The sequence below is a fragment of the Mesocricetus auratus genome, unplaced genomic scaffold (genome assembly GCF_017639785.1).
Source record: "Mesocricetus auratus isolate SY011 unplaced genomic scaffold, BCM_Maur_2.0 Super-Scaffold_100015, whole genome shotgun sequence".
In the NCBI taxonomy this organism is placed as follows: Eukaryota; Metazoa; Chordata; class Mammalia; order Rodentia; family Cricetidae; genus Mesocricetus; species Mesocricetus auratus.
In genome coordinates, this window is record NW_024429198.1 from 7,933,313 (window position 1) to 7,959,271 (window position 25,959).

Below are 25,959 nucleotides of genomic sequence, written 5' to 3' on the forward strand. Positions count from 1 at the left end.
ATGACGTCCAGGATGGGAGAAAAGATGCTGTCAGGTAGAGAGAGCACATTCATCTTGTCTGTACCTTTTTGTTCTCTTTAGGCACCTCAGAAGTAGGATATTGGGATAATTCCTCTCACTCGAGAGAAGAGAACACAGCCTGCTTTTCTGTTTGTCAATCCAAATACTAACAACAAAAACCACCTCACAGAGACATCCAGAAAGATCCTTTGACTAGTCAAGCTTTTGCATGATGTAATGATTCTCTGCAATGATCACCACCATCTCTAGGATACCTTTCATCTTCCAGGATGAAGCTCCAGTCTGCTAAACAACAACTCTCCGCTTCCCCCAGCCTCTGCCCACACGAGTCTGCCTTCCTGCAAGGACAGAGTTTGGCTATTCTACATACTCCAGAGGAGTAGGTACATACATCCATCCTTTGTGTCTGGGCCCTTTCAGCCAGGGTCCTTCCTAAAATAATAGAACTCTATCATTGGTTTCTTCAAATTCTAGCCCAGAGCCAGGTCCAATGGCACAGACTGATACTCTTAGTCAACAGGAAGGCTGGGGCTAGAGGATCACACATTCAAAGCCACACGTGATGTTGCCAGGGAAACTGGCATTCCCTCTTTGGGTTCTTAGTCTGCTAATAAAGAATTTAGAAGCAGACTTGGACTGAGGACAATTTTGTTGGTTTGAAAGAAAAACAAGGCAGGCAATCTGTAAACCTCAGCAGTTCCCCAGAGGAGAGAGACAGAGAAGAGGAAGGGAGAAAGACATGCCTTTAAGAAAGCAAACAGGTTCGGTATGGAGGCCAGCAAGCAGCCACTTGGCAGACAAGCAGCTGCATGCAGGAGAGGGGCGTTTCGGGGGTGGAGGGAGAAATGAGTGGCAAAGCACGGAATGTCCAGCAAAACACTTCCAGGTTTTGCTTAGTATCTAGAGGGAGAAAAAGGAAAGAAAAAAAGGACAAGTTATACTTTTCTGAGCAACTCAGAAGGGTGGGCAGGCTGAAAAAGCTGCATGATAGAACTCTACAAGCAATTGCAGGGAAGAGAGGTTTCTGGGAAGGCTGTTTATTATCTCATTAGAGGGATAGTTATTCTCTCTCCTTACCGTGGCTTTAGGTCAACCAGCTTCTTTGTTGTTGTTGTTTTTCGAGACAGGGTTTCTCTGTATTGTTTTGGAAGCTGTCCTGGAACTCACTCTGTAGACCAAACTGGCCTCGAACTCACAGAGATCTGCCTGCCTCTGCCTCCCGAGTGCTGGGACTAATAGTGTACACCACCAACGCCCAGCTTCAACCATCTTTCTTAAAGAGTGGATGACTGACAGGCCCAGCTGGGTTATCTCTTAGGGGAGGAGACAACAGAATGCAGTGTCCTAATCTTTGCAGCAGATCAGAATATCATTTCTCCACATGACATCAGAGGTAGATTCCTCTCTGTGTGTCTCTGTCTGTCTCTGGCAAATGGATGTTTTGCCTACCTGCATCTTTGTACACCATGTAGAAGAGGGCACTGGGCCTACCCCAACCCCCAGGAACTGGAGTTATTACAGGTGGTTGAGAGCTGCCATGTGAGTGCTGTGCTGAGAACTGAACCTACAGGAACAGAAGATGCTCCTAACCACTGAGTCATCTCTCTAGGCCCCAGATTCCATTCTCTTGACCTCTATTGGGCCTCAACAGAGTCCTGATAGCTGGTCTTCATTGTTTCCAGGGCTGCTATCAGCAGTGAGATCTGTGGTGACATTTTGTTTGTGCTCTAACAAATAAAGCTTTCCTGAAGGTCAGAGGATGGAGCTAGCCACTAGTTAACCTTAGAGGCCGGGCAGTGGTGACACACGCTGTTGATCTGAGCACTTGGGATCTCATGCCTTTGATCCCTGCACTAGGGAGGTGAAGACAGGAAGTGGTATGGCTGGGCAGAGAGAGAAATATAAGGCAGGAAGAAAGAGGAGCTCACCCCTTCAGTTTGAGGATTTGGTAGAGGTAAGAACTCTAGTGGCTGACTGCTCTGCTTCTTCATACCCTAATATCTGCCTCTGGATTTTTGTTATTTAAGACCATTTAGAATTTGCACTACAGAGATCATCAAAATAAAACTTTTTGTTTTAATTTTTTAAGCGGTTAAAAATAAACAGTTTTGATACTTGGAGGAGCATGTTCTTAACATCTAAAAATATCAGCTATGTCCAATCCTCATTCCCCCACAATATTGGGTGAAGTGTTGAAATAATTATTATAATTATTAAAATAATTATATAAAAATAAATTCCTGTAGAACCAGACTCATAAATGAAGAGCAAGGAATAGTGTATTCCTCAGTTTTCTTTTTCAAAAACACCTGAAGTGAGCAATGCAGAAAGGCGGGTTTATTTAATTCACAGTCCAGAGGCTGACCAACAAACAGCATGGCGGTGGCTACATAGGAGCCATCGGGTTGAGCATCATGGTGGATGGCATCATGATGAAATAAGGAGAGCCAGGGAGGTAGGAGCAGGTCCAGGCTTGCTCTTTTTTTAACAGTTTTTTTAAATACAATTTTTGAAAGACTAACTCTACCTTTTTTATTGTTTTTGCTGCAGGTTCACCCTTCTTTTTTTAATATTTTATTTATTTAATATGTATACAGTCTTCTGCCCATCCATATCACTTCCTACTGTGTTTTGACATTACTGCACTGGGACCGACCTTCATACACACAAACCTTGGGGGACACACTTAAACCCGTATCCAAACCAGAACAAAGGACTGTCATTTTCTGTAATTGCACAGAAACCTGGTTGTCTAATTTCACTACATTAGTGCTCTTTGGGTTAAAGTCACAGGCTACAAGCTCTACACACAGACTGCCTTTTGACATTTCAGCTTCCTCAAACTTTAAGTTCAGCTTGGAGGTAAAAATCAAGGAGGTTCAAATTTTAGCCAGTGTGGTAAAAATCAAGAATGTTTTTCAAAGCGACAGTAATAAAGGAATAGTCTTGAGCTTCCAGCCCTCACGGTTTAGTCTCTCTTCCTCATTCAGGGTGTCTCCATGGCAACTCACTTGTGCCTCTGAACAGCCATCCTGAAGCAGATTGGATTACTGCTCTGCTTTTCTTACTCCCTCTCTGCAATTGAATTAAGTATCATGGCCTTGGCCATGTGACTTTTCGGATCTCTCTCTAGGGTAGGCAGAGACATTTCCATGATCCATTGGCATTGGGCTTGATTATGTAATGTGTTTGTCAGTGGAATGCTAATAAATGCAGAGGCTTTTTGTTCCTTTTTTTAAAATGTGTTTGCATGGTTTGGCTGACAGCCTTGGCATGGAATATTTGTGTGGCAGCCTTGAACTGGACCCACAGCCTGAAACAGAACCACTACAACTGCTCTGAACACTTTCAAGTAGGATGCATATATGTGATGATGTTAATACTGTAAGCCTCTGAGTTTTGGTGTGTTTTTGTACATGGATTCATTATGGTGAAACATGACAGTTCCAGCCCCCTCCCTGGACTCATCTCAGTGTTTATCATGATGCTCCCATGTCATTCCAACAGTTACTCCTCAACAGGCAAGCACTGTGGTTCCTGTTGCACAGGTATACACCTGCCTGTTGTAACTACCTCTGTCCTCTCTGCAATATCTCCCTTATCTCTGCAGTCACAGGCCAAGTGCTCTTACTTGTTACTCACTATGAGACCATAAAACAGAGTTCCTCTGCTGTTACCTAGAGCTCTTCCGTTTGGCTGATTTATAGTACTAATTAATAGCAGTGATAAATTATTAATACTAAAATATAATAATAATAATTGTCATTGTTATTATTATTTCAGTACAGGACTATTCTTCCAGGGGACCAATACCAGACAGCTAGGTCTAAAGATCATTTGAGTCTCTCCATGGGGCTACATTTAAACCTTTCTCTTCACTCACCTAGAACAGTACTTCCATGCTTTCTGGGATGAGTTGCTTGCCTTCTAGAACATAGCTGGAAAGATAAAAGCAAAGTCAGTGTTCTTCAGCTGAATGTGACTTATATCCTTGGGGGACAGCTGACAATTTTGTGCACTAAGCAAGAGGCTCTCTTGATAGAAGAACCTCTGAAGTTGAAGTTTACACTCATGGGCTCTACCCAGGTCAAGAGGCCATTAAACAGCACTCCCATTACAATCTTCCAAACTCTAGAGGAGTTGTTCTCAGCCTGTGGCTCATGGCTGATATTTACAGTATGATTCATAACAGTAGAAAAAATTACAGTTATTAAATGGCAATGAAAATAATTTTGTGCTTGGGGTCACCACAACATGAGGAATTATATTAAAGGGTCTCAGCATTAGGAAGGTGGAGAACCACTGCTCTAGAGAATACCAGCCTGACAGTCTACACTTAGAACACTCACCAATGCATCTAACAAGCACTTATTCAACTAGTGCACACTAGAGACACAAATGGAAAGAGACCAAGCCTGAACCATAATGCAGCTTATGCAAGGAAGAGAGGGGAAGGAAACATAAAATAAAGACAAATACATCATTTAAGTGCAAGTTTTAAAACAAGCTAAATGACCAGAAGACACAGGGTTCTTCTATACAGAGCAGATAGAAGATACCTTTGAGAATCCGAGCATATTCCCCAAGACCTACACAGCAAAGGGCCTCACTGTGTGAAAGGAGTCTTCTGATCGGTTTAATAGAAAGCTGAATGGCCAATAGCTAGACAGGAGGAAATAGGAGGGACTTTCAGGGAGAGAGAGGAACTGGAGAAGTATCTGAGGCACAGGAGAGATGCTAGTGAGACTCTGAGGAAGTCAGACATACATTATAGAGGAAGGTAGAGAGCCATGGGGCAAAAATAGATTAGTCAAGTTAATTTGAGTTTAGTTATAAGAACCAGTTGGAAACAAGCCTAAGCTAAAGGCCAAGCTATCGTAATTAATAATAAGTTTCCGTGTCATTATTGGGTTGCTGGTGGTCCAAGAAAGTCCAATGAGAAAGACCTGCTACAGAAGGGAGAAAACCAATTCCTTCAGGTTGTCCTCTGACCTCCACATATCCACTGTGGCATTTACACACGCATGTGCATGCGCACGCGCGCGCGCGCACAGCACACACACACACACACACACACACACACACACACATTATAATTTAGGAAAAAGAATTTGTATGTGTATAGTTTCAATTCCCATCTAGCCTGGGGTTTAATAGAGCACTGACAGAGAATTTTATCTTTGAGAAAGGTACCAATGTTAGTATTCAGGCATCTGTCCTGGCCTGTAGCCACTAAGAGTACCACCTGTGCACATTCACTATTGTCCCTTTTTTTTTTTTTTTTTTTTTTTGGTTTTACGAGACAGGGTTTCTCTGTATTGTTTTGGAGGCTGTCAGTCCAGCCTGGCCTCGAACTCACAGAGATCCACCTGCCTCTGCCTCCCGAGTGCTGGGATTAAAGGCCTGCGCCACACCGCCCGGCCACTATGGTCCCTTTTAAAAGGACTCTGACCACTTCCCATGTCTCTCTCTCTCTCTCTCTCTCTCTCTGCTTCTCTGCCTCTCTTCCTCTCCTTTTCTCTCTCCCCCTTTCTCTCTTTGCCTCGGTCTTCTCTTTCGCTGTTCCTGTCCCCAGAGGCCAGTCACCCCTTCTCCCATTCACTTTCCCCCAATAAAAACACCCTCCACCCAAGCTCTGTCACATGGCATCTTTCTCTCGAGCACCACTTTTTAAGATTACAACAACCAACAGTGGTATATTACTTTGTACCTTATTCATTTTTTAACTTATAGTTGACACATATATGTAAGTATTATACATATGAGGGGCATAATATGAAATCACACAGTTCTCAAATCAAAGTGGAAAGTATTTCCTTTTCCTTGAATTTTTATCATTGCTTTGGGCTAGGACACAGTGAACTCCTTTCATCTGGGCTGTTGCTGTTGTTGTTGAATTTCTCGAGACAGGGCCTCTAACTAGCCTCCAACTCACTACAATCTCCACGGCTCAGCCTCCCAAGTACATGAAACACCAGACCCAGATTCCAGATTCTCTTCCAGTGCTTTATAAAGAATGTAACTAATTCCTCAGAACTATGAGGAGGTGGAGGCCTCAAGGGTCTTGGTGCACTGATTTGTGCACAGTCCTGGCTATGGCTTGTGTCTGAAGCAAGAGGAGTCTTAGCTTAGGCTGTAGCTCTGAATCTGAAAGAACCAGCCAAACCATGGCTGGGCAGCAGCCAGCAATCCAGAGGGAGCTGACAATTTACTTCATGTTGTGCATGATTTCACACACATTCTGTGGCCAAGGATGCTAATGATGCTGAGTGGGAGGAGGAAAACGTGGACGAATACTTCATAGCATATGAAATTTTCAACTGTCTTTTTAGCTAGGACTTAAGCATTAAAATAAGACTTTCACTGTTGCTAGGGTAGGAATGATCACCAGGAATCTAATTGTATTAGGTGTGTTAGACTTTTTGTTGTTTGTTTTTCAAGACAGGGTGTATCGGGACTTGCTCTGTAGATCAGGCTGGTGGTCTTGAACTCAGAGACCCCCCCCCCCCCCCCCGTCTCTGCCTCCTGAGTGCTGGGATTAAAGGTGTGCACCATTGCCCGGCTAGACATTTTTTATAGATAGGTCTCTCCCTACAAGCCCAGGCTGACCTGCATGTGATCCTGCTATCTCAGCTTCCAGCCTCCTGAGCGATAAGGTACAGGAACAAGCAAGCCACTATGCTTAGCAAAATCTCTTTCTCCTTCCACTTCTTCCTTTTCTCTCTCCTCCCCCCCCCCCAGAGAATCTAATGTGTCCCAGGTTGGCCTCTAACTCACTATGCAGCTTCTGACCAAGGTAACATACAAACAAAAGCATTTCATTGTGGATTGCTTACAATTTCAGAGAGTCGGTCCATGATCATCCTGGTGGGAAGCTTGGTGGCAGGCAGGCAGCAGGCAAGCATGGTGCTGGCACAGGAGCTAGACCTTACATCCTAACTGAAAGAAGGATGCAAAGAGAGAGAAAGACTCAGCCTGACATGGGCTTTAGAAACTTCAAAGCCCACCCACAGCGACATAACTCCTCCAGCAAGGCCACAACTCCTAATCCTTCCCAAACAGTTCCATTAACTGGGGACCAAACATTCAAACATATGAGTCTATGGGGGCCATTCACATTCAAACCAACACACATACTCACAAACAAATACATGAAAATGTAATTTTTAAAGATTAAGCGATGTGGGGTAAGAGGCGGAGCTTCTACACCCTTGCTGACACAGGTAGCCACCAGACCTGCCCCAAGGACTCTGGATGCCAAAAGGAACTTAAAGGAGGACTACGATTCTCAAGAATATTCTCTTGTGTGGGAGGCAGAATGCCATAAGGGACAAAAACTTCATCTTTGGGACCAGGATTCTGTGTCCAGCTCTTTAGCCTATTAAGGATGTGACCTGGGAATGTTATTTGACTTCTCTGCGGAGTTTCCTCAACATGCAAGGACAGCAGCAGCACCTTGCATGAAGCTACAGAGTCAGTTTTTAGCACCGAAATACTGACAGCAGTCCCTACCTTGCGGGGTTGTGAGAACTGAGCATGTCTAGAATCCCAGCAGGCGTTAACATATAAACACTGAGTACTTTTGATGCTTTTAACATGACCCCCTAGAGAACACTGATGGGTAGAGCAAGAGATGGCTGCCCTTAGTTCTATCTGGTGCTTTAACAGACCATCTCACCATTTCAGAAAATTGCATCACTCCTGGCCTAATTAGCCAGCACAGGGCCGGTTCAGTGAGCATTTGCAACTATTGTATCCCTGGAGATGTTTACAAAAGGCACAAGCTCTGGTGTGGACAGTGTCTTCCAGAGAATGCACCACCAAACGCTAATATACAGGAATGTGCGTGACTTTATTAGAAAGTTCTTCCCACTCATCTTTCTTTTTAATTGTTCAACTAAGGCAGCATATGGATTTTTAATTATAAAACTACATTTTTATTTATTTAGCCTTTTTGTGAAAGCAGGTGCACTCATTGCTTGTCTTGTGACTATGGCTAATGTCTAACAAGATGCATCTTAAGAGTTAAGGGTTGATTTGGTCTCATGGTGTCAGGGGATCGAGTCCATCGTAGCAGGGAAGACACAGCAGCAGGTGGCTCCATGGTGGTGGCCCCATGGCTGCAGGAGCAGGGAGCTGGGACTCCTCATATCTCAGCGGAACAGAGAGCAGGGAGATCTGATTGGAAGCTGGGCTGCACTTATAAACTTCAAACTCAAACCTTTCCCTCCCTCCATTTCTTTTAGCTAGGCCCCACTTCCCCCAAACAAGCACAACCTCCCAAACAACACACCAAGGGAGACCAAGTGTTCAAACACTGAGCCTGTGCAGGACGTTTGACAATCAAATCATAACATGGTCTAGCTGTGGAGCCCAGAATGGCTTCCAACTTCTAACACTCATGCCCTCTAAGTATTGGCTAAATCTTTATTTCAAAAAAGGCTCAGTGAGTAAAAGTGCTTGTCCAGCAAGCCTGATGACCTGAGGTCAATTCCCAGAACCTAGAGTGGAAGGAGAAACCAACTCCAGAGAGTTGTCCTGACCCCTACATACACATCATGGCGCGCGCGCACACGTACACACAGCTGGCCATAGTTCTGGGTGGTGGGAGCAGGAAGATTAGGATGACTCAGATTCAGATCAGCTGGGCCTATCTATATATTGAGACTTGAAGGAAAGAGGGAAGGGAGGGAAAGGGAAAAGGAGGGAGGAAGAGAAGATAAAAGGGAAACTTTAAAATTATACATGTGAGAAAGGGGATCAGGCAGAATGTAAGGGGGACCAAAGAGGGTAATGGAAGAGAGCATAATCAAAATACATTATACACATGTATGATAATTTCATAATGAAACCCATTATTATGTATAATTAGTATATCCTAATAGCAGTTACACATGCACTGTGTAAAATCATCTGTAACTTTAATTCAGATGAGAATAGGCTATTTTAATGTATCTGTTATAAAAGAAGATGTAGAACAGGATATGGAGGGTCCACATCTGCAATCCCAGGACTTGGAAATCAGAAGTAGGAGGGTCAGGAATTCAAAGCCAATCTAGGCTATAGAGAAAGGTCAAGGACAGCCTAAACTACCAGACCCGATCTCAAAAACACAAAAAAATAGGGCTGGGGATGTGGCTCAGTTGGTAAAATGCTTGCCCAGCATGCATGAGTCACTGGGCTTGGTCTCCAGGGTTATATAAAACTGGGCATGCCTATAGTGGCACATGCCTATAACCCCAGCACATGGGAGATACTCAAAAAAAAAAAAAAAGAGCAAAACAAAACACATTTGAGTTTGGTAAAGAACCACTTTCTAGGGAGCAGTTAATATTTTGTTTTTACAAAGTAAGCTTTATTTAAAGTAAAAATGCATTCAGGAATATACAAGTTATGAACTAATTAATGACTTCTCATAGCATACATATTTTACACAATGTATATATTTATAAATTAAAATTTGATAAGTTATCCATCCCTTTCCTGAACTCTTATCAGTCTTTTCCCAATCACTTTCCACCAACTAGACAGACTTACAACAGCGACTGATGCTATTTATCTCTCAAACTCAAAGCAAACAACAATACAGAATCTGTAGGTGTGTGTGTGTGTGTGTTCAGAGGCTCACAGTTACATCGACAAGCGTCACCATGTGGCAGTAGACCTTTCACTCTTATTGCCAATAGTCAGTTGTATGAATAGAATTTACTTGGCCATTTGACTATTAGTGAACACTTGAGTAGTGTCCAACAGGGGACTAATTTGAATGACTGTTTCTATGAACATTCTTGCATGTATCCATCAGCAGATACATAAACATATTTCTCTAACATGTGGGAGCAGAAATGCTGGGCCATGTGTATGCATCATTGAACTTTAGTAAATTATGAAATAGTTTTCCAAAACGAGTGGAACAATTGACATCTCCAGAAGATTCCTGACAGCTCTACTTGGCCACACTCTCTTAGTTCTACATTTCAATCATTTCTTCTGACTCCTTATCACCGAGAATGTCATCTATAGGACTGTGAGATTTTGCTGCACAAAACTAGCAAAATGATAGTGCAGTCATGCTAGCATTCATGTCCCTTCTGAATGCATTTGGAATCCAGCACTGCTGAGGAAGTGGTTGGATACACACTACTTAGGAGCTAATGGATTAGCAAATCCTGCAAGGCCGATGGCAGAGGCTTTCATACTCCGTCTCCCCACTCAATCTTGTGAAACGGATGACTTTGCCCCAGACTCCTCAAGGCAGAGGAAGGGATTCAGGGCCTCCTGGCCTCCAACCCAGCTATGGCTCCTGGAGTAGGATGAGGGGGGAAGGCAGAGGAAAGAGAAATGAGGGGGCTGCTTGACAGCTAGAAAACAGATCTAAGGTAGGAGGGAGTGAGGAAAGCCAGGGTACAAATGACTGTATTCCCAAGATGTATGCAAATCCTTGTAGCAAAGCTAAGCTTGAAATTGAAAGACTAATTCGTTATGTAATGGAAACTTCTTGTGGCCATCACAACAAGGGCAAGTAATGGAAAAAGGACAGTCGCAGATTCACTGTATCTGGTTTCTTCTGGAAGCAGCCTTGCCTGGGGAAGCATACCCAGGGATCTTCAGGCAGTTATTTGGTTTCTCAGTGCGTCCTGGTCTGTTTTGTAGTCAGCAATTCACAGTGAGTAGAAACGTGACTGCCACAAGCAGTACATTTTGCCAGGAGAAGGCAGCAGGGAAAGCTGCACACTTCATGGAAGCCAGGAAGCAAAAGAAGCAAAGGCAGCAATGACCCCAGTCCCCTTTAGGACAAATGCCCAGTGACCCCCTAAGATGTCCCACTAAGCACATCTTCTTGGGCTTCCAACATGTCCAGCCAGTACCAAGCTGAGTATCCATGCCTTTAACTAGTGGGCCCTTGGGACACATTTTAAATCTGAATTCTATCAGTGGCTTCAATTCATTAGCTCTGAGGAACTATCATTAGGTGGTGCTGGGGATTAAGTTCCCAACATGTGAGTTTTGGAAAGAACAAAAAAAAAACCACACTAAGTAAAGCACTGAGGTTAGATGGAACAATGTAGCTTGAGCACAATGCCTCCCAGCTTCTTTGTCAGTAAGACTTCCAGGGTTGGGGGAAGACACAACTTTTGCAATCTATTGTTTTCTTAAAATCTTAACTAGTGCTGTATAATGTACCATGCGATCAAGGCAGTAGAAGTAGAAGAATGGAATCAGATTGCTAACGTGTGTTGGAAGCACATACAGCTTCCTTCTGCTCTGGCATGAAAAGAACTTGGCATGGGTTGGCATCACAGGTTCTCATCCTATGACTCCTGAGAGCGCAAGATGAAGTGAATGGGCAGGATAAGGCATCAGGAAACCAAGTGACTACCCAAGTAAGAAAAGAAGTAGCCATTCGGAAATCTTCAGCGGCCATGTTAACTAAGCCCTTCACCTATGGCAGTGGGGGCATAACAGTAAGGGCTGCAATGTTTCGGTACCAATTAAAGGCCAAATTCAGTAAGTTTTGCAACTAGGACAGAGATGTAAAAGGACCCACAGTAGAATAGGGCCATGTGGGCAGGCCAGGCAGAGCTGTAACATACGACACCTTCCACTCCTTGGGCTGCCGTGAAGGAGCCAGCTTCCCCTGAACAAAGCTTTTCAATGCTGAGGCTGCTCACAAGCTAACGTCTCTTCTGGAGACCCACGTGCACCTGCATCCAGAAGCCACATTGCCTCAGAGCACAGTCCAATGGACATGTTAGGATTTTTAAGCCAACACAGGCTACATTTGACTATACTGTTCCACATTTACAAAGGCTGAGTTTTAGTATGAATCAGATTGTGAGAAGGCAACGCAGTGGACCCAGATTCTGGTCCCAGATGCTGTGCCACTGGGTATTATGAGCTGAGGATACAGCAGTACTGGAAATTTCTATGGTAGACAAACTTTCAGTCCTCTAGCAAACACCAGAAACAAAGCAGAAAACTCTTAAGGTTTTAGAACCAGACTGTGTTGTCTCTATCAGCAGCTAGTCATCGTTATCAGCAGCTAGTCATCGTTATCAACAGCTAGTCATCGTTATCAACAGCTAGTCATCGTGAGAAGTGTCTAGGTCCTGGAGAAACTGAATCACTGAGTATGAAACTCTAGAGTACTCATTCTTTATCACTGTAACAAAAAACCCGAGGCAGTTAGGTTTATGAAATAAAAAAGACCAGCACCATCTTGTGGCATGTGGTGGGCAGTGTCACACTGTGGGGAGCTGTGGCAGATGATGGTGGGCAGTATCACACTTGCAGAGCTGTGTCAGATGATGGTGGACAGTGTCACACTGTGGGGAGTCATGGCATGTGGTGGGCAGTGTCACACTGTGAGGAATCATGGCAGATGATGGTGAGTAGTGTCACACTTGCAGAGCTGTGTCAGATGATGGTGGGCAGTGTCACACTGTGGGGAGTCATGGCATGTGGTGGGCAGTGTCACACTGTGAGGAATCATGGCAGATGATGGTGAGTAGTGTCACACTTGCAGAGCTGTGTCAGATGATGGTGGGCAGTGTCACACTGTGGGGAGTCATGGCATGTGGTAGGCAGTGTCACTCTGTGGGGAGTCATGGCAGATGATGGTGAGTAGTGTCACACTTGCAGAGCTGTGTCAGATGATGGTGGGCAGTGTCACTCTGTGGGGAGTCATGGCAGATGATGGTGGGCAGTGTCACTCTGTGGGGAGTCATGGCAGATGATGGTGAGCAGTGTCACACTTGGGGGGAGTCATGGCAGGTGGTAGGCAGTGTCACATTAAGAGAAGTACGTGGTTGAAGAAGAGGTCACAGTTCAAAGTCAAAAGCCAGAGAACAATACACAACTTGTACTTTGGACTCAGAGGGCCTAAGAGAGCCCCTTTCATGTCTTCCTACCCAGTGACCTAAACATCACCACCAGGCCTTTCCTCTTTCAGCTTCCATCTCCCAACACTGGGGCTCACTGAGGACCAAGCTTCCAACACGAGCCACTAGGAGGCACACTTAAACTAGACCATAGCGACACCAAGTTCTCACAATGAGAACTGCCAACAACAAATCAAGGGTAATCAATCTGATATTCCCAACCATAAAATTAAACAGGTGCAGCATTATGAGACAATCTCCTGTGGACATGCAAACATACACGTGTACATATCAGGGTGGGTCAGTCCACAAGGCACAAATGAGACTATTCAAAGCAAATGACCCAGAATCGCTGAGCATGATGACATAGACCTGCAACCGGCTATTTAGAAGACTGGAAAGCAGGCTTGCAAATTCAAGAGCTGCCTGAACTAGAGCAAATCCAAGGCCAAGCTGAGCAAAGTCTCAAAGTGAAAAGTAAAAGAGGGGATGTAGCTTAGTGGTGGAGGCACACAGAAGTCCTAGGTTCAATTCCTAGTATAGAAAGAACAAAAAAGGAAGTCAACAAGACCGAGAAAGGGAGAGAGAGAGAAGGAAGGAAGAAAAGAAATAAAGAAAGCAGAATCCCATGGTAACAGTTCCGTTTTCCTTGCACTTTCTTCTTCTATTTGTATAACCCCGAGAGTTCCCTATGAAGAAGGCAAACAAGGAAGAAAGCAAGGGCCTGAATCAGTAGCCAGTCACATGGAATGCTGGCATGAGCTGATACTGTACATGACTGCTGCCCCGCTGCTCCATTCGGGGACATGCTGAGACAGTGTTCTAATTTTAGTACATATGTCACCAAAGTGAGCACCTGAAATATCGAGTCAAAGGCAGGTCTATAGGAGTGTGCTTCATTGTTTATTTCCTGTGTAAAAGCAGACTGCATGGATTTAGACTTGGAAATGAGCATGAGCTGATGGGTTGGTCAGCTTATCAGGAACTGGGGAAAATAAGGCTAAAAATTTTAACAACTCATATACTTGTATATAGTGTACATGTGTCTATATGCATAACTATATATGAACCATGGTATATGAGTCTAAGGGTATATGACTCAAGAGCACAAAACCAAGTAACTAACATTCTTCATAAAGAGTTAGAGATTGGGGGGATGGACAGGAAGAAAAGGAAAAGGGAGACTAAACTAGAAAATACCGTTTTTAAGAGAGAGAGAGAGAGAGAGAGAGAGAGAGAGAGAGAGAGAGAGAGAGAGAGAGAGAATGAGAATCTGCCTCATGTGTACAAGTGTCTGAGGAGGCGAAAAGAGGGCATCAGATTCCCTGAAGCTGGAATTACAGTTGATTGTGAGGCACCTGGTGGGAACCAAACTCAGGTCCTCTGGAAGACTAGCAAATGCTCTTAATCACCGAGCCATCTCTCCAGTCCCAGAAGGTATTATTCTATTTGTGTAGGAGTACACACATGTATCAAAGAAATTAGGATATGAGACGCTTAAATATGACTTTGGAATATTAAAAGGAATGGCAGAGAAAAAAAGAAAAGAATGGAAAATTCTAACAAGCAAGTCCAGGCATAATGTGAACCTTTCATAAAGGTCACAGGAAGTAAATATGCTCATGTTTCGTGTGTCTTAAGCCCCCATACTAATATACATCAGTGTTCATAACAAAAGAACTCTGAAGATACAATTAAGGAGTTTAACACAGAGAGTTGATTCTGAATTTTCCAGGCAGATGCAAAAGATTCCGGGAGGAATATAGGAATATCAGAATCAGAGAACAATCTAGAGACATTAGTTACTAGCTTTGATGATATGCTTGTAACCAATCTCCTAAATGTAGAGGCCAGAAGACAATCTGAGTCAGTCCTCTCTTCCCATCTGTGGGTCCTGGGAATAGAAGGCAAGCCATCAGCCTTGGCAGCAAACATCAACACCTGGTGAGCTACCAAACCAGCCCTCATTAACTGGTTAAAAGGGACTCCTGGTAGGGAGGGAGTGCAGGGATTTAAGGAATTTGGACATAGTTATCTTGTCAAGGCTGAGATGAAGCTTGGTGGTAGAGTACTTGCCTAGTATGAACAATGGTTCAATCCCCGGCAACACATACATACATATCCCACACAAAAGATCAGCTGCTAGCAGAGTTGGAATTTGTACTTGGATCGTGAGAATCTGCTACTGTACTATCCCATACAGTAGCCACCAGTCATATGTACGCCTTTACATTTAAATTAATATAGTTTCTGACACACTAGTTGAATTTCAATTACTCAGTGATGGTTGTCATGTTGAACAGTTAGAGAATAACTTCATATTTAAATAAAATTCTATTGGATAGCATTGCTCTAGAGTGTGTCTCTAAATCAGTGTTCCCTTTAGCGCCTGTCACTGATATGATTATCAATATCTAAGTGAGAGCACAGCGTGATTGAGACTCTTCTCTAAGCTTTATTTATTTTTATATTCTAGTGTACTTTTTTAGCCGTGCTGGGAATGGCATCCAAGCACAAGCTAGTGCCACCAAGTTACAGCCCAGCCCTTCCACACCTCTAGGCAGTCATTCCCTGTGACTGTGTTGAGTTCTACAAGTTCTTCAAATTCTTAGCAATGTATTACTGACACAATTAAACCCTTTAGAACACTGGTGTTTGGAATTAAGACTTGGCAGTGAACACCGAGGATGAGAATGTCAAGGGAGCTGGGAGGACTAAAATAGATTGGTATTTACTTCTATGTCTATTATCTCAATGGGTGGCAGCCAGGGGTGGAAGGTATTAAAGACATATGTCAGAATGCTATTGCTGTCAAATATTTAAGTGCTTACTGATTCTAGACATGGCTGTAGGCATCAGAAACTCAGTGGTTGGACACAGTTCCTGACCCTGACGAAATCTCTGGTCTTTCCTGAGATGACAAAGATACCAAATTAGGAATAACAAGTTTGACAAGTATTTTAGTTAAGGTTTCTATTACTGAGAAGGGACACCAGGACCACAGCAACTCTTATAAGGACACAGTTCCTGACCCTGTGGAGTCTCTGGTCTTTCCTGAGATGACAAAGATAGAAAACTAGGAATAACAAGTTTGACAAGTGTTTTAGTCAAGGTTTCTATTAGTGAGAAGGGACACTAGGACTACAGCAACTCTTATAAAGGAAAAACTTTGTTGTTATTGTTTTTGTTTTTCGAGACAAGGTTTTCCCCATGTAGCTTTAGAACCTGTCCTGGAACTAGCTCTTGTAGACCAGGCAAGTCTTGAACTCATAGAGTTCTGCCTGCCTCAGCCTCACAATGGGATTAAAGGCATGTGCCACCATCGCCTAGCTATAAAGGTAAAACATTTAATTGGGTGGCTTACATTTTCAGAGATTTAGTTCATTATCATATTGGTGTGACATGATAGAGGGTAGGTGGATATATCTTTGGAGCTGAGAGTCCTACATCTTGATAGGTAGGCAATAGGAAGTGGTCTGTCTCAATGGACTTGGCTTGAGCATATATGAGGACTCAAAGTCCACCCTCACAGTGACACACTTCCTCCAACAAGATCACACCTACTCCAGCAAGGCCACACCTCCTAACAGTGTCACTCCCTTGGAGACCATTTTCTTTCAAACCACCACAATGAATGTTCTAGAAGTCCATAAATGAGAAATAGTCACAGGCACTAAAACTGGGAACAAATGTAACGGTGTTGAGTTGCTATCAAAAGCATACCTTCATACTTCAAACATGTAGTGAGATGTTCCTCAGATGGGTTTCAGGGACACAGTATATCATAGAGGACTGTCATGCTGGAGTCAATATGTAAGCCTACTTTAAATTCTGTCTCTACCTAGCCCACAGTTTTTTTTAATAAAGAATCAATTAAGATAATGTATTATAATGTACACTGCTGTTCACATATTGCTGTTTTTAAAAATCTTAGATTCCTTATATCTCTATAAACATGGGTTTAGGCGATCTGATCCTTATGAAAAGATCAATAGACTGTTGGGGTAGCCTTGGACAAGAGATGAACTAGGGAAGAAGTTGGCAGGGAGATTAAAACAAAAACAAAAACAAAAAACCAACAAACAAACAAACAAACTGTAGGGCATGGTGGCTTATAATTCCAGCACTCAAGAATCAGAGGTAGTAGAATTGTACATTTGAGGCCAACCTGGGCTACATCATGAAACCCCACCTCAACAACAAGGCATACCAACTTTCTCCTCCTAGGTATGTATCAGCAAAAATGAAACCAGAGGTTCCTCCCAAGAACTTCTGGGTCAGCCAAGTGTTGTAGCGCACAACCACAGTCCCAGAACTTGAGAGAGTAAGAAAAATCTCCAACCTGGGCTAGAGAGCAAGACTCTCTCAAAAACAGACTTGAAAATATTACGCTATGTGAAAAGAACTAGACCAAAGAGGCAAATAATCTTAAAGTTCACTCATATGTCCAAAATATACAAATCCATAGAGAGAGAGTTTTCGTGGGCAGGCCTGGTGGTATATGCCAGTTTATCCCTAACTCAGGAGTCTGAAGCAGGAGGATTATTGCCAGTCTGTGTTGCATTGTAAGCACCAGCCTAGGTAAGGCTACATAGTAAAGCAAAGTGAGGGAGGGAGGCTGGAATTCAAGGCTCTGGGTTCAGTCCTAGTACTTGAAGAAAAGTCAACAGGATACCCAAAACAATTATTTGTGTGGCTATTAGGGGTTAAAAGAGAGTGAAGACACATGGCTGTTTGTGGGCATAGAACTTATTACTACAGTAACAGAAGTATTCTGTAGTGCCGGGCGTTGGTGGCACACGCCTTTAATCCCAGCACTCGGGAGGCAGAGGCAGGCGGATCTCTGTGAGTTCGAGGCCAGCCTGGTCTACAGAGTGAGTTCCAGGACAGCCTCCAAAACAATACAGAGAAACCCTGTCTCGAAAAACCAAAAAAAAAAAAAAAGTATTCTGTAGTTAGTAGTAATAGTGATTCTTTTTTTTCTTCTTTTTCTAAGACAGCATTTCTCTGTGTCGCTTCAGAGCCTATCCTGGCACTCACTCTGTAGACCAAGCTGGCCTCAAACTCACAGAGATCTGCCTGCCTCTGCCTCCCAAGTACTGGGATCAAAGGCGTGTGCCACCAAACCCTAACCCACCCCACCAAAGGAGGGATTCTTACAGTATGTGAAATGCACCCTTGTTTTGAGAGGGTAAGTTGAGACAGAGTCTCACTCTGTAGCCCAAACTGGTCCAACACTCACTATGTTTTAGCACAGGCAGACCACTATTTGTCCTTATTTACTATAGTTAAGAGTTTTTATTGATGTGATTAAGCACCATGTCACAAAGCAACATGGGAAGGAAAAAGTTTATTTCATCTACAACTCTCAGATAACACTCTATCACTAAGGTAAATTGGGGCATAATTTAAGGCAGGAACATGGAGGCAGAAATGGAGACAGAAACAATGGGAAAACACAACTCGCTGGCTTTGCTCCTTGTGGCTTCCTCAGCAAATACCCAGGACCACCAGTGACATATGGCACCCCTCAGAAGAGCTGGGACCATCCCACATCCATCATTAATCAAGACGAGACATACCTACATACATGCCCACAGACATGCCGACAGGCCAATGTTATGGAGGCGTTTTTTTTTTTTTCAGCTAAGATTCCCTCTGCCCAAACATGTGTAGGTTTGTGTCAAACTGACAAAAGCCAACCAGCACACCTCTATATATTCTTCTTGGCAGATAGCAGTTAAGGTGGCCTACTTTCTGGCTATTGTATCTTGTTTTCATCAACAAGGCCTTTCAAGACACCAGGCCTTGACTCAAAGGTGCAGTTGAAGGCAGGCTTTCTCAGACTAGCACCACCTTGTGGCTAACAGAACTGCCAATTAACATTTCCCAATTTGTCTTCCGATGCTAATTGAGGTTCATAATTACAACCCCCGGGAACTATGGGAATCTAGAACTGCATTCTGAATCATCAAAGAATGATTAAGTTTTGCATCCTCTTCTTTGATCATCCTCGGGTACTTACTGGTTACCTGTCTAGGCATTCAACATCAGCATTCTGCCCCCAGAAACATCATAGTGTGACAGGAGTAATACACATCAATCAAACCATCATACAATAAGTATGAGGTTGTAGCTGTGACAAAGGAACTAAGCAAATTTGCCCTGTGCTCTGCAAACGTAAAAACAATCTGATCGGCTGGGTGTTGGTGGCGCACGCCTTTAGTCCCAGCACTCAGGAGGCAGAGGCAGGCAGATCTCTGTGAGTTCGAGGCCAGCCTGGTCTACAGAGCGAGTTCCGGGACAGCCTCCAAAACAATACAGAGAAACCCTGTCTCAAAAAACAAAACAAAACAAAAAACCAAAACAAAAACAAATGATCAGTTGGATGGTGGTGGTTCACATCTTTGATCCCAGCATTCAGGAGGCAGAGGCAGGTAAATCTCTGTAAGTTTGAGGCTAGCCTGATCTACAGAGCGAGTGCTAGAACAGACTCCAAAGTTATACAGAGAAAACCTGTCTTAAAAAACAAAAGCAAAAAAAAATCTGATCAATTGAAGAGGTCATAGCGGGGACAACATGGAGGGATATAGAAGGGACTGACTGGGTTGAGTTTAGTCCTCCACACAAGAGGATTAACTAGGCAGAAACAAGAATTCTATGCAAGGAGAATGTGAAATGTCCTATGGTGGGGTGCAGAGCACCGTCAAAGTTGTGAATGAAGAGGATATGGCGTAGAGTGATCAGTGAAGCATTTCTTTGTGTATTTATGTGTGTGTGTGCTCGAGACAAGGCTTTTACTGAAACTACAGTTCCCCTTAGGCAGAGAGGCCTTCCTGTCTTGCCTACGCTTCCACCGGTCTCCCTTTCTCCACTGAGGCTGCAGATACGTGCTACATCCACTGCACCAAGCTTTCACAGGGGCACTGGGGGTCCAAACTCTGGTCCTCGTGCTTGCATGTCATGGACTGAGCCATCTCTCCAGCTTGTTTGTTTGTTTGCTGCTGATGTTGTTTTGCTTGGAAGCAGGATCTCACATACCTGAGGTTTAAGCCTCAAACTTCCTGTGTACCCAAGGAAGGCCATGAACTTATGATCCTGCTGCTTCTATCTTTCCAGGACTGAGATTACATGTAGGGATAGTCCATTGTGCTCAGTAGTCGTGTGGTAAAGGGCTTCTTTCATGCTAGCTTAGACAAGCACTCTACCAACTCAGTTACATGCCCAGCTCCAGTCAAGTCCTGTTTTCTGTTGTTGGCCCAGGAGATTGTATGCTGCCATGTTGCCTGGCTGGGTAATCTGAGACATACTCCTCTAGCTTTGAGCCATAGGGCTCTTTGATTGTAGGTGAATATTCTTCATGGGGTATTTACTTTCTAGAAGGTTGATTTTAAAAAGAACATCTGGCCTTGTTTGAGGTGTGTGTGTGTGTGTCTGTGTGTGTGTGTGTTTTACACAAGCATCATGTTGGTGCATCTGCCATGGACATAGGTAGAGGATAGAGGACAACCTTGAGCATCTATGCTTGCATAGCCAGCACCGCACCCCTGTTGAGCCATCTCTCAGGGGCTCAGCCTTTTTTTTTTATAAGAAGGTTACATGCCCCATTTAACCCCTACCACAGGTCTATGAAGAACACTTTGTATTATTATTTGGTGTATGTCTGTGTACATGATGGGCAATTGTGTGGATATCAGAGACAATTTGTACCTGCTGGGGTCATCAGGCTTAGAGGCAAGCACCTTTATCTACTTACCATCTCATTAGCCCCTGAAGAGGATACTATCCTTATTCCTATCTGAAGAGATCCCATCCAACAATGAGAGATGCACTCCCACCCTGGATTTTTGGGGGAGGGTCTAGGCTCTGCCCTGGATGAAACGACAGACTATGGACACCCCCATGGAGGGCCTCACCCTCCCTGGGGAAATGAGGGGATAATGGGGGGATTGGTGGGAAGGAAAGGGAGGAGGGAACGGAAAGGGAGAGGGACCTTGAACTGACATGTGAAGCAGCCTTGTTTCTAATTTTCTAATTTAAATTTAAAAATAAAATATAAAAAAGAGATCCCAAAATGTTAAATAACATCTAATTGGGACAACACTCCACTGCTAGTTGCCCCCCAAATAAGATCCAAGTCTTTTTTATCCCTGTCCTTTCCAAAACATCTTCCCTAAACAAGATCAAGATGAGGGCAACCTAATGTACTTCTTGTAGACTTTGTCTCTGACAACAGCACTGTTGCAAACAATGTTCACACTGCCACACCCCTAAGGACAAGCACGATAAAAAACAAAGCCATCTTTTACTTTCCAGTTCAGTGCTCTCAACACACTCCATCCATCCCCTCAAGACCTGCCAAGCAGCCAAACAGAAAACCAGCCTCAACAGAATCTCAGCAATTATCACTTGACTTTTCTCCTTCAGTTTCGTGCAAATAGCTTAATAGTAGTGAGGTTTATGAAAGCAGCTGCAGTCTGTCTGGCAGCTCAATTGTTCTGCAAAGTTCAAGGCAAGTCGCTTTTTAAATGCAGTTCTAATACCCCTATGAGTAGATTTTTTCCCCTAGCAACACAACTAAGAAAACATCGGTGTTCTCAAAAACAATGACAGTGATTTTTCCCAAATGCTCTACATTTTCTCTTTTGAAACAAGTAAAAGGACAAATCAGACAGGTTCTGAGAACCTGTGCTTTGGTAGGAGGTGTAGGGGTTGGCACAAATAAGAATGGAGGCATTGTTTCTGCTTTGAAAGAAAGGTAGAATTTCATGGGTGCGTTCTGATTCACTGAATATTTTAAGGTTCACATCTGACTCTATGAAGAGATAACAGCAGGCGGCTGGTGGAGGGTACCGGAGAAGGGAAGGAGGCAGCGGCGAGGTGGAGTTCTTATGCCTTGGTGGAGGCAGGGAAAAGGCAAGCTGACAGCAAAAACAGTCCAGGAGAGGACTGAGCACAATAAGGTGGCACCTACTCCTCAAGCCAGCACTCCAGTGACTGGTGAAGAATTACTGGGAAATGGAAGCCAGCAGATGCAGTAGAGCGAGTGACAGGTCATGGAAGAGGCCATCAAGACCCTGCCTCAAGAATAATATAAATAAATAGAACTGTAAGGAGAGAGAGAGAGAGAGAGAGAGAGGTAGCTCAGGTGTCTGAGTGTCTGCCTGTGCTTTGCTTGAGCTCCAACAGGAGAGGAGGAAAGGGTGGGGGAGGGGGGCGGTGACAGAAAATGACCTGTGAAAATAAAGAGATAACAGTAAAGCAGCCAGGAAGACTTGTCTGCAGTAAAGCGCTGTTTAGAAAGTACTGGTCCTTACCCAGAGAAATCTGGCACTCTTGGCAGCACAGGTGGGAAGGAAGGACTGGATGTGTGGGTGGGTGAGTGGGTATTTTCTTCTTGAGACAATGTCTCTCTCTATAGTGTAGTCTCTCAAAGTGTAGGCGTAGAACTCAGCGATCCTCCTGCCTCAGCCTCCCGAATGCTGGGATTACAGACACCCACCACGCCCAGCATATCCATCTGGCACTCTCACAAAACCTATGAAGTGGTCCTTTCTTCAGTTCTAACCAAAATGACCTCCTTGATTCTCTTGATTTTTCCTCCACTGTCCTTCCTCCAGGTATCCACCTGGGTGGTTCTCTCCATTCTGTCAGGTCTCTATTCCAGTGGTCGCCCTGCCCTAACTGCACTGCTATCTCCATCGCCTCGTTTTCTTAAAGCTCCAACCACCACCCACTACTTTGTCCATGTTTCGGATCTAGTCTTTCTTAAACCTTCCCAGAATAAGATTTGCACGTGAACCGGGATTTTGTTTTGTTCACTAGCATCTACAACGCTGAACACCTGGGGGGGGGGGGAGCTACAGGACCCTGCAAATCTGAAGGAGCATGTGAGGTGGGGCGGAGGGCTTGGCAAGATGCGTGACTCCTGTGGCAGGCAGCTTCTGGGCAGCACTTCCTTTGCTTTTTCTCTCCTCTTTCCTCCTCCCCTTTTCAGAGGCTAGTGACAAGCAACAGGAATTAGACCAGTTCAAGATCTAATGGAAATTAGAGGAGGGTTGAGACACAGAGAACAAACGCAGACGCAAAAGTAACGGAAACGGGTGAAAAAGTGAGGCGGCGAAAAGGCCAACAGACGTCACTCTCTCTGGTCACGTTCCCCGACTCCCCCGCGGCCGGGCGAGGCGCTCCTCCTCCGCCTGGTAGCCGCCCTGCAGCGGACGCGGGTCAACACCACTTGGGAGAAGGCCGGGCCGGTGGTCCCGCGAGGGAACCCCACACCGACACCCCAGAAATCGGCTCTCCTCAGGGGGGGCCCTGCGCCAGCACCCGGGGAGGGGGGGCGGGCAGGGAAGGTGGGGGGGGTGGGTTGGCGCGGGCCGTGAGGACTACATTTCCCAGGATGCAGCGCACCAGCGCGCCTGCGCAGTGCGGCCGGAGGCGGCGGTCTGTTCTCCGCTGAGGAGGAGTGGGGCTGAGGGAGGCTGCGGGTGAGAGTTCAGAGTTCAGCAGCAGCAGCCCGAGCCCATGATTCCCATATGCCCTGTAGTTTCTTTCACCTATGGTGAGTCTAATGTGGCCCGTGGAGGCCTCTGCCCTGCCCTTCCCCAGCCCCGGGCGGCGGGTAGGCGCGGGGGTTGGGGCCAGCTCTGGGGAGGAGGCGGCGGCCGCCACCCGGGCGTGCGAGTGAGTGCGGGAGTGCGGGGAGGGAGGTGGACGGCGGTGCGGCCGCGGCCTGGCCGGCCAGGGCGGCTTCTCACGGCCCTCTTTCTCTCCCCTGCCCTTCCTCGGCGCCCCGACCCCTTCGCGGCTGCCCTCCCGCCATGGGACCCGACTCTCCGTGCCCGCCGCAGTGCCCAGCCGGCTGGGGGAAGATGCCAAAATGGCGACCGGCAACTACTTTGGATTCACCCACAGCGGGGCGGCGGCGGCGGCGGCTGCGGCCCAGTATAGGTAACGGCTCCCCGCCCTCTCCCCGGCCTCTCCCTTCGCGCCCCGCGGCCCCTCTCCCGCCGACACCGCGGCCCGCGGCCGCCCCCGCCCCGAGCCCGCGGCGGGTGCGGCCGGGCCCCGCACCCTCCCCACCCCGGCCCTTGCCAGCCCTGTTCCACCCCGCCGGGCCTGGGGAGCGGACCCCCCGCGGGGCGGCGGGGGCGGGGGGGGGGAGAGACTGGCGAGGGTTGGGGACGTGGAGGGCCGCCGGGGCCTCGGACGGCCCCGAGGTAAAATGGCCTCCCGCGGCCTTGGAGCGGAGCCGAGCTGCCCGCCGCCGGCCCCCTCGTCGTCCTCGCCTCCGCCCTGCCAGCCCCCACCTCTTATCTTCCTCTGGCTCGGGCGATGGAGAGAGCGAGCGGAGGGGCCGAGGGCCGAGTCTCAGGCGCTGCGGCCTCTACCGCGACGCCCACGGAGACCAGATTACGAGTCTTTGTCGGCACCTTCTCCTAGGTCCTGCGTCCCCGGCCCGTTTCCCCCGCTAGTCCCTCAAAGTAACTGCCCGTTTGCTGGCGTCCCTGCATCCACCCACCCACCCACCCACCCACCCACCCACCCACCCACCCATCCATCCATCCATCCATCCATCCATCCATCCATCCATCCATCCATCCATCCATCCATCCCCATTCCTTTTGGTTTTCTTGCACCGAGAGAATGTTAATACGCCAACCACCTGTGAATTGTTTAGCTGTGAGCCGGGGAAAGATGTGCGAAGTTTCTAGTGCATAGCCTATTTAACCATTGAGCACGGTTCCAGGTGGATCGGTGATTCTCCTTTGGGGTCTCTCCCCCGCCCTTGGGAAAAAGAAAATGCCAGTGACTTTATACTGAGTCATTGTGATGCGCGGAATGAAACCTCTACCTTCAGATAGCTGTCACTGCTAAAGTAGCAGTAATTCTTTGTACATCTTACCGCAAAAGCAAAGACAAGACGCTGTGTTTGTTGTACTATTTATGAATCAAAGTAAGACAGTCTCTTGGTTGACGCCATAAGCACACAGCTCTTGAGTATTGTCTGTGTATGTATTACATCGAGTATCTTTTGCACATTAGGTTCATTACGTCTAAACTCAGGTGCTTTGGGTTTTTTTTTTCCCACCTTATTTACCTCAGGCGAGTTGTGTATTTAAAAGAGCACATTTGAAAACAGAAATTTGACTAACAATATCTTCTTGATTTTTGTGACATTTGGAACATGTATTTTTGAGTTTCCAACTGCCTTACCTGTAAAATGGGGTACTGGGTAATGTTTATGAGATGAACGTTCTGAAGAAGAAAAAATTTACCTGATTTTATGAACTACTAAGATAAATTTACTGCAAGAGGTACTATTTTATATATTACTGGAAAAGAAAATCTCTGCCAATCAAAATAAACACAGTGCCCTTTTTTAAAGAGGTTATAATTTCTGACATTGGTATTTTACTGATTGTTACAAGCCTAACTTCGTGGCCTTTTACAAGTCTCTTTTCTTGAAACCTCTGTTGAGAAAAAGAGCTGAAATTGTATTGTTAGAGCAAAGTCTTGGGACATTTCAGACATTAACATGTCGTTTGTTTTACAAGTTTTTATATTAAACAGTCTCAAAATCTTTTGTGAATGAAGAGAACATAATCAAACTAAACTATTTTTTGGGAAAATGAAAAAGCTGATTACATCTATGGTCATAAATCTGCTAGCAAGTACGATGTGTTCTAGAAGATGTGTTTATAAAAAATTTGTCCATTTGATACAGTATTTTTCTGTTTTCTTAGTATCCATTAAATGACAGATATGTTATTAATTGTTTACTTACTGAAAATTGGTAGTTTTGATGCAGTTTTTACGGTTTTTTAAAAAAGTGCAGGCCTATAGATTTTTTTCAAAAAAATTGAATCTAGTCAGTATTGTTAGAATATTGAAATGCAGCTTGAGTAAAATGATCATCCAGCTTACTGAATTAATTGATAATGTATTAAGAGAACAGGCTAGTCTTGATGTTAACTATACATACATTACCAAAAGTAATAGCCATAGCTCTGTCCTTTTACATAGGCATTTATGAAAGTTACTGGCATTTAAA

General features: G+C 45.1%; 1 protein-coding gene and 1 long non-coding RNA gene across 7 annotated transcripts in view; one reads left to right on the forward strand and one right to left on the reverse strand.

The window, feature by feature from the left end:
- Nucleotides 1–514: 514 nt before the first annotated feature.
- LOC121144267 lies at nucleotides 515–24,690 on the reverse strand. The gene is made up of 4 exons (XR_005881587.1): nucleotides 24,571–24,690; nucleotides 6,858–6,960; nucleotides 3,905–3,959; nucleotides 515–921 (listed from the first exon to the last, which is right to left on the reverse strand). It is a non-coding gene; the product is annotated as an uncharacterized LOC121144267 (long non-coding RNA).
- Zfr (zinc finger RNA binding protein) overlaps nucleotides 23,298–25,959 on the forward strand; it is a 58,724-nt gene continuing 56,062 nt past the window's right edge. For 2 of the 6 annotated variants that reach the window (XM_021231786.2, XM_021231788.2), the window contains exons 1-2: nucleotides 23,302–23,466; nucleotides 23,756–23,855. In XM_021231786.2, the coding sequence (XP_021087445.1) occupies nucleotides 23,430–23,466; nucleotides 23,756–23,855 (137 nt within the window). In that variant the 5' untranslated portion in view covers nucleotides 23,302–23,429. Of the gene's footprint in view, nucleotides 23,467–23,755; nucleotides 23,856–25,959 lie in introns of all 6 variants that reach the window. The other 4 variants (XM_005078015.4, XM_040757630.1, XR_005881586.1 and 1 more) reach the window with 3 other exon arrangements.